This window comes from Psammomys obesus, unplaced genomic scaffold (genome assembly GCF_907164565.1).
Source record: "Psammomys obesus unplaced genomic scaffold, mPsaObe1.curated_primary_1811, whole genome shotgun sequence".
Lineage (NCBI taxonomy): Eukaryota > Metazoa > Chordata > Mammalia > Rodentia > Muridae > Psammomys > Psammomys obesus.
The window spans coordinates 4986310-4995184 of record NW_026596095.1 but is presented as its reverse complement, the minus strand read 5'-3'; the positions used below and the strand labels follow the sequence as shown (position 1 = coordinate 4995184).

Below are 8875 nucleotides of genomic sequence, written 5' to 3'. Positions count from 1 at the left end.
CACACACACACACACACACTTTTTTTTTTCCTAACTAGCATAATACTCTCATAAAGGTGCCCTCAAGTCTAACCACCTCTCAAAAGTGCACAACAGAAATTAAAATTTCCCCTGCATTTTGGAAGGGATGTTTAAACCAAGCCAATGCCTTCCTGGCTTCTGGGTCAAGACTGTGAAGATTAGGAAGAATTCTAGGGATTTTACTTAATGATCATCAGCTTTGGTATTTTCCCATAGGCAATCATTCCTACAGCCTATTTCCTATATCATCATCATTACTGAAAAATATTTCACACAAAGTATTTTGATCAGCCGGGCATGGTGGCACACGCCTGTAATCCCAGCCCTCTGGGAGGCAGAGGCAGGCAGTATAAACTGCCTGGTGGTATAAACTGTCCAGTCAGACCATTATCTTTCCTGCTATTTAGTAACTCCATTTGGATTATTTTCAAATATATACATATTTCGGGAACTTTAACCAGTAGAAGGCATATAGAAGGTTTCCATATGACTTTTTCAAATGGCCTATATAGTATTAGTTGTCCCTCCCATAGTCCCTAACATCCACATATAGGAGAAAACATACATTATTAGTCTTTGGGGGCCTGGGTTATCTCACTCAGGATGATTTTTTTTCTAGCTCTGTAAATTTACCTTCAAGGTAAATAATATTTTATTTTCATTCAATTCTAAAAAGATTAATTTCCTTCTTGATTTCTTTATTGACTCGGTTTTTTTACTCAGTTGTCAGTTGTTCAGTTGCCATGAGTTTGTCAGCGTTCTTGTTTGTTTGTTTCTGTTTTGTTTCTTTTGTTGTTAATCAGCCTCATCACTTGTTGTTTCTATTGTTGCTTATGTCTATATTTAATTCATGGTGTTCAGATAGAATACAGAGTGTTATTTCAATTTTCTTATGTTTGTTGAGATGTGCTGTGTTTCCAAGTATGAGGTCAATTTTGGAGAAGTTCCCACGAGCTGCTGAGAAGAAAGTATATTCTTTAGTGTTGGGTGGAATGTTCTGTAGATGTGTGCTTCGACATTTCTTCCAACTTGTCCTCAAGATCAGAGATTCTCTCTTCCATTCTTGTAATTTGTTGGTGAGGTTTACATCTGAGGTTTTTGTTTGACTTTCTAAATTTTTCATTTCCAGTTTTATTTCCATCTGAGGGTTTGTTTTTTCATGATTCTGTTTTTTTTTTGTTGTTGTTGTTAAATTTTACTTTCACGTCTTGAAATGCTTTCATTATTTCATTTAACTATTTGTGTTTTTATAATCTTCATTAAGGCATTGATTAGACTCACTTTTAAGATCCTTGAACATATTCATGATTGCTATTTTGGAGTCTTTGTCTTATGTTTCGGCTAAATTGCTTTTCTCAGGGCCTGTTGCAATAGGGTTACTGGATTCTGCAGGAAGCATATGGGGTTAGCTATGCATGCTTGTTTTATGACAGGCAGTTATTATATTTGTTTTGTTGCTGTTTGGTTTGGTGTCTTTGCTGGGTAATTGTTTCATTCTTTGGTTGCAGTTACCCATCCTGGATCTTCAACAATGTGGTGGTTGCGGTGGTGTCCCTGGTAGAGAGTGCTTCCGCAGGTCAGAGGTGACACAAAGGAATGCAGATAGCCTAGAAGAAAAAGCTGAAAGGACATGGAAAAGAGCTAGGGGGACTGGGACCCACACCAAGAGGCAGGGTCCTCAGGGAATCTATTTCCTACATTCTGATAGCTCTTCTTGCCTCATTTTTCCTTCTTCCTATGGGTCCTGAGAAAAGCTGACGACTTTACTCTCCTGAAATGTGAACCTGATCTTTCCTCTCCTACTTCATTCATTCACTTCCCATGAACGCTGGCCTCTGTGTATAGATATGTATTTCTGTCAGTCTTTCTAATACTTCTCTCAGCTTGAGGGATAATCTCCTTTCAGTCCTCTGACCCTAAAAGTTTCTCCTTTTAAGACCAGCTTTCTCCTTGAATCTTTGTCTTCTTCCATTCAGTGTGCATGTACTATTTGTGCCACCCGTGGCTGTTACTCATTTGCTCTATGGAAGGGGCCCAATGGAAATTTCAAAACCATAGATTATTGCCAAAACAAGTTAATAAGGTCTCAAACAGTGTGATAGCTAGTACTTCATTACAGCAAGATATAATGGTGGTTAGCTTATTGTTCTGTTTTGTTTTGCTTGTTCACTTATTTCTTCAAACACTTATTTTACTTCTCCAAACAGACAGTAAAATTCCTTGTAAGCAAGAGGAACTGTTTCAAATCTCTTATACACCACTACCTCCTAACAAAACTCAGCCAACACTGTAGTCTGAATGTGCAATGCTCCCCATAAGCTCATGTGTTTGAGAACTTGATCCCTGGTTGATGGTGTTGTTTGGGGAGGTTGTGGATCCTTTGAAACAAATGGTAGGGCTAGCAGAAGTGGGTCAGTGAGGACTGGCTTTTAAGGGTTATACTTTATCCCTGCCTCTGGCCCATACTCTTTCCTCATCCTTCAAGATGCTGCAAGCCTGAGGACAAGTTACTGCCACCCCAGACCAAGACACCTCATCCTACCCTGTTGACCCCTTGAACCGTGAGCCAAAATACACTTGTCTTTTTTTAAGATGCTTCTGGTAGGTATTTGTCCTGGTGATGAGGAAGGTAATTAAAATTGGCAATAGAGTGTAGCTTTTAACTTCATTCTCATCTGTATTGATTAACAAACAACAGAAGGTCTGGTTAAACTGTTTTAATAAAATCGCTGAGAGCAGATAGAGCCCTATTGCTATTCTGCAAAGGTCTCTGATCATAACTACATACTTAACATTTAATGGGTGCTAGCTCACTAGGCTATACTGCTTTATGAAATATAACTCTACATACCTTGCAATCCAACTTACACTTCTAGGAGTATTGCAAATTTCATAAATCCACACAAGCCATCTTTCTTTAATCCCAAAGTTCATAGCCAATTGCTTCTTCAATTAGGTATAACTAAGGACTTAGTGAAAACATAAGCTCTTGTCATCCGTATTCACTCCCCCACAACCCCAACTACTCTCCACAAATTTTTTTTCACTAATTTCTCTGCCTCAATTGATGGGTGATATTATATTTCCTCATATCAAGAAACCTAAAGTTATTCTTCTCCTCATCTCACATCCTATATCCCTAGAATCTTTTTTATTGTGCCCAAAAGATTAAAACATGTACACAATTCTAACAATTCTCATCACATTTACTGTTATCACCTTGGACCAAACCATATCTCTCACACAATTGTATCCTACCTATTCTCTCTTCATCCATCTTTGGGTGAAGATTATTGGTGGCTGCTTACTCCACACAGAGTGAAAGCTCTAGTCATTACCATGGCTTACAGGGTACTACATGGATTGAGAAATGTCATGCTCCCACCTACACCATCTGTCATTACCATTCCCTTGGTGCCCGTCTCTGATGACACTAGACTGATGCTACAGCATGCTCACGGTGGGGCCTCTGCATGGACTTTTCCTGATATGTTCTTGCCCTTGGTACCTTCATGGCTAACTCCTACTTCCCCTTAAGGTCTTATTCAAGTGCTCCCCTCTTATCTAAACTATCAGACTTACCCAGTTCTAAACTTAAATCTTCATTCTCTTCCATGCTCTTTTCTCTACAGCACTATCACTATTTCTTGAAAAAAAAAAATCCCTCTTCAACATCAAGTATAAAAGCATGAATGATCAAGAGTGTCATTTGCTGTTCTCTGAACCCATCTCTGTGTTTGCATCTAAGCCATGTTTCCCAGGGACTTATTATCCAGGACTCCCAGCCAGTCATTGACTATGGCGGAAACACTCACATGAGCTTATTCCTCAAGGACACAGGACCACTCTGATACTGACCTTGGCTGCAGGACTCTCAAGCGCCATGGCCAATACCCCTTCAACAACACTACAGAATCAGCTGCTCCCATATAACCTTCCCTCTCCCTTCCATTCAGATCCCCAAACTCTTCCAGCTCTAGCCTTTTCTGTTTACCTCCCAATTTTTCCTCATATATTCATTTTTCATAATAAAGTTTTGTTCATGTAGCCTTTCTTGGCACTTGTTCCTCAGAGGACCCAGAATAATGCAATCTTCTTATATATTGCATGTTATGTTTTGGTTTTTGTTGCTTGCTATAATATAAATTTCTAGAGAAGAAAAGATTTTGGTTTATTTAAGAATCCCAAACACCTTGCTAGCACAGTAATACCCAATGGGCTCAATAAATGAATGCAGAATGAATGACTAAAAGTACTTTTAAAATATTATCAGTTTTAACAATTTCCGTTATGTGAATGAACAAACACAATACCTATCAACTCTCACAGCTCTGCTTTCTCCTAAATTCTGCTTGTTTGTGCTCCGCAGCCACCTCCCTAGAAAAATCTTTGCGTTTTCCTACAGCAGGAATGAGATTTGGGTGATAAATTGATTTTAGGGAAAGATCCAGATTATTAATTGGATGACTGCCCATTAGCTTTGGCAAGCAAATGCAGAATTTTGACTGAGATATTCATTGGCTTCCTCGTCCTTAACAGTCAGGATCTGCAGATAAACAAAATCAATGGCTTTGAAAATTTGATTTTTTTTTTTAGTTAAATGTCCATCAAATAAAAATCAAATTTTATCCCTGCCAAATTCAGGTTCTTATTCTCTGCTCTAAAATGTCTCTTGAGCATGGAAGAACAAAGGCCAACATTTCTCAAGTATGACTTCAGACTCTTTTTGAGATATATTTGTAATCAAGTGTATAGGGAATGCACATGAGTGCAGGTGCCTTGCAGAGGCCCATGGCGTCAAATCTCCTGGATCTGCAGTCACAGCTGATTGTGTGCCCCTGACATAGGTACTAGGAATCAAACTCAGGTCCTCTGGAAGAGCAATAAGTGGCTCTTAGCCACTGAGCCAGCTTTCTGGCTCCCTAAACTATTTCTATCTTAATTTTTTTAAATTAGCTTACAAAGTAATATATTTCCATGCTAGGTCTTCAAACCTAACTCACTTTTATTTGTTCCCCACCTCCCCACTCCCTGCACCCATCTCTGTCCACTCCCATTCCACTTAGCTTTATTTTCTTCCCTATCTCTCTCTCTCTCTTTTTCCTAGTCATATGGGACCTGTGGTGGCTTCAGTAAGAATGGCCTCCATTGGCTCATATACTTGAATGCTTGGTCTCAAGTTGGTGGGACTATTTTAGGAAGGATTAGGAGGCATGGCCTTGCTGGAGGAGCTGTGCCACTTGGAGTAGGCATTGAGGTTTCAAAAGCCCACATTAGTCCCATGCTTACTCAATCTGCCTATAGCCTGTGAAGAAGATGTAAGCTCTTGGCTGCTACTCTAGCACCAAGCCTGTCTGCTGCCATGCTCTCCACCATGATTGTTCATGATAGTCATGAACTCACCCTCTGAAACTGTGAGCAAGCCCCCAATAAATCTGTTATGAGTTGCCTTGGCCTTGGTGTCTCTTCTCAGACATAGAACAGTGGCTAAAACAGTAGGACCCTTTCTATCTCCTCTAGTTTACCAATATTAACTCCCATCTGTATTTACAGATGTTTGACAGTTAGAGGCCGTGATTCCCATGTGAAAGAAAGAACATACACTATTTGGCTTTCTGAGCCTGGGTTACTTTGCATAAAATGTTTTTTTTTTCTAGTTCCACATATTTTCCTGCAAATTTCATAACCTTGCTTTTCTTCATGGCTGAATAAAATGGCATATTTTCTTCATCCGTTCATCTGTTGACAGATGTGTAAACTGATTCCATTTCCTTGCTACTATGAAAATAATTGTATTAAGCATGAGTATAGAGGTGTCTTCAGAGTAGGAGTGGAATAGCTGGGTCACATGGTAGTTCTGTTATTCATTTATTTATTTATTTATTTATTTATTTACTTACTTACTTACTTCTTTACTTATTTACTTATTTTTTTATTTTACAACCTTCCACACTATACCTACTGTGGCTACACTAGTTTACACATCCACCAGCAGTATAAGATGTGTTTTTGTCTTCCCCACATCTTTACCAGATTTGTTGTCACTTTTCTTGATGGTGGCCACCCTCAGTACTTTAATTTCTGTTTCTCTGATGGCAAGAGATGCTGAAAACTTTTTCAAATACTTGGTGGCCATTTATATTTCTCATTTTGAATGGTATTTCTTTCATTTAGATCATGGGCCCATTTATCAATTGTCAACTTTATTTCCCTGGTGTCTAAATTTTGCTGTTCTTTATATATTCTAGATACTAAGCCCTCTGTGATTTCAGATTCTTGAAAGTGATAAGATCCCTCTTCAGGTGACTGACTCAGGGTGTGGCCTCTGTCATTGTCGAGATCCAAATAAAAGTATGAAGCAATCTGATTTTACTAAGGTCTGTAAGTTTCTCTGGAATGGAATAACACAGGCTTCTGCCTAAAGTTTTTCCATCCATCTGTAAGCATCCTGGGAGCTTAATGGAGGAGGATTCTGGGGTCCACCTCCCCCGTACAGATTGATTTAACCTTCAGCCTGTGTCTCTTTGCCCTGTGTCCTTGGGCATTGCTTAATGAATGGCTTTTACAAACTCAGACAGCTGACATTCCCATCCCGGCTTTGCTACTTATTAGCCATGTGGCAAATGATCTCCCCGAGCCTGTTGCCTCATTTTAAAATAGGAATAATAGCACCTATCACTCAACACCTCTAAGATAAATAAGATGAAGTGCGTTTGTCTATGGACAAATATTAGCTACTACTATTACAAATATCACAAACACAAAGAGACGTAAGCCATGTATTCAGTGTCAGGCTTGTCCATTTCACCTCTCCAGCTGAATGGTGATATTAAAGGGCTGATGGCATCCAAACACATAATAACGTGGTGGAGGTAATTGGTCTTCACCACATCAAAATGTGCTTAAAGGATAGGTAGGAAAAAGAAAACAAAGTCAATTGCTAAGCTTCCTGCTCTCTGCTTTGACCTGAGCTTCACGGGGCTTCACTGCCTTCCTCTAAAGGGTAGGGACAGGGTTAGAGAATTCCTGGGCACACTTTCACAGGTTCACTCCTTTCTCTTGCATAACTGCTGAGGTCAAAATGGACACCTTCCCGAAATTGAAGACTGTCGTTTTTGAATGGGGTCCAAGATAGGTGTCAAATTCCCCAGACATCCAAGGGTGGCACCAAGCACCCCCAGAGAGCCAACTTCGTAACATCAGTACCTTAACAACTCTGATTTTTGCAAGACCTAAGATTCCAAGGCCTGTGACAGAAGTCTGGGGGTGGGACTTTGAGCCAGGAGCTGAGCTTGATGCAAAAACTCTACTGTAAGAAAATTTTTAGGTAACTACAGGAGCCATCATGATTACCTAAAGCCAAGCAGAGAGAACGAGAGGATGACAAACAAGTAACTTGGCACTTCTGCCCCAATCTCCCTCTCTCTCTCTCTCTCTCTCTCTCTCTCTCTCTCTCTCGTGTGTGTGTGTGTGTGTGTGTGTGTGTGTGTGTGTGTGTGTGATCTCTAGGGCCAGAGTGAGGTAAACTAAGTGAGGTAACTTTAAACACACAGTCTCACAGGAACACGGGCTGCTCCGACACTCAGCACGGCAGTTGCCTGTGCCACTCCTGGAAAATAATGACTTGGGTAAGGAACAGTTAATAAGAAAATGCGCCTCGCTAACCGTGCACAGTACAACAAAGAGCTGGCAGCCCCTAAAGGAAAAGGGCTTGTGCGGCTGCCGTTCAAACTTGTCAGTCAACTCGTGCCAGCAGCCGCAGCGTCTGCCTCCCCAGCACACCCTCATTACATGTGTCTGGCCTCATCTGTGCATCGGCTCAGAGACGCTCCTGACAAGTCGGGATCCTCTCTCCTTTCTCCCTGGTGCAAAGAGCGGATTTCTCTCGTGTCTCTTCTGTCACCTCCAGCTCCTCTCCCCAAGGAGGCACCTTGATTTATGGTAGCCTGGGACTTCCGTCAGCGTCTGCCTGTCCTTCACTTCTAGAATGGAAGAAGCTGAGCTGGTGAAGGGAAGGCTCCAGGCCATCACAGTAAGTCTGCGCAGTTTTAAGTCGTTAAGGTGGTTGCTTAGACGAACCGCACCATTGCTAACTGTCCTTATCTCCCAGTACTCCCAAGTGGAAAAACAGAACTGTCAGCCTTCATGGACTCGGGTCTGTTTCTCTTAACCCTTGTAACCCTCCATGACACTGGAGCTTCAGAACCTGAGGTGAAGGGCAATGTTTCTGGAGTTTACAGATGGTGTTTGCATTTTAAACGGCAATGACTTTTGTTTTGTTTATTTTAAGTAGTGTGTAAACTCTCCTTCACCTTTTGTGAACATTAGAAATGTAGTTTTTCTTTCAAGTTCCTTCTATCTGACAAAAAAAAAAAAATTAATAGATACCCAACTGGAAAACTTTTCAAAGCAATGACTGTAACCCCCAAAAGTTCATTTCTCTTTAAAGGGGAAACGAAAAGGAGGAAAATCTGAAACTTTTTAAAATTCATAGTATCAGAGTATATTCCAGGAAACCTAAGCAAATTACTGCAAAGCTTGGTATATACTCAAATGAAGTGTTAAACGGCAAAAAAGTAGGGAAGGCACGCGTTGCAGTAATTCTCAGAGATCAGTTTTCCAGTGCAGACGTAGCCTGAGTAAGATCTCAATAAAGGAATGCCATGCATGAGATGGATTTGGAAAATATTTCCCTAAGGCCGGGAAGCAACGTAGTACATTTTATGTTTGTTCTGGGAAAGAATCAAAGCAAGAAATAAATTACTTCTCTTAAATGATACCATGCTTTCTCATTTGCTTCTGCAATGTCGTATCTGACAGTAACCTGGAAGTCCGAGACCCAGCCATCTCTCAT

General features: G+C 40.5%; 1 protein-coding gene across 1 annotated transcript in view; it reads left to right on the top strand.

Moving 5' to 3' along the window:
• Nucleotides 1-7300: 7300 nt before the first annotated feature.
• Nucleotides 7301-8875, top strand: part of Palmd (palmdelphin) — a 47459-nt gene continuing 45884 nt past the window's right edge. The window contains exon 1 of the mRNA XM_055628242.1: nt 7301-8053. Coding sequence (XP_055484217.1) covers nt 8009-8053 — 45 coding nt within the window. The 5' untranslated portion in view covers nt 7301-8008. The remainder of the gene's footprint in view (nt 8054-8875) is intronic.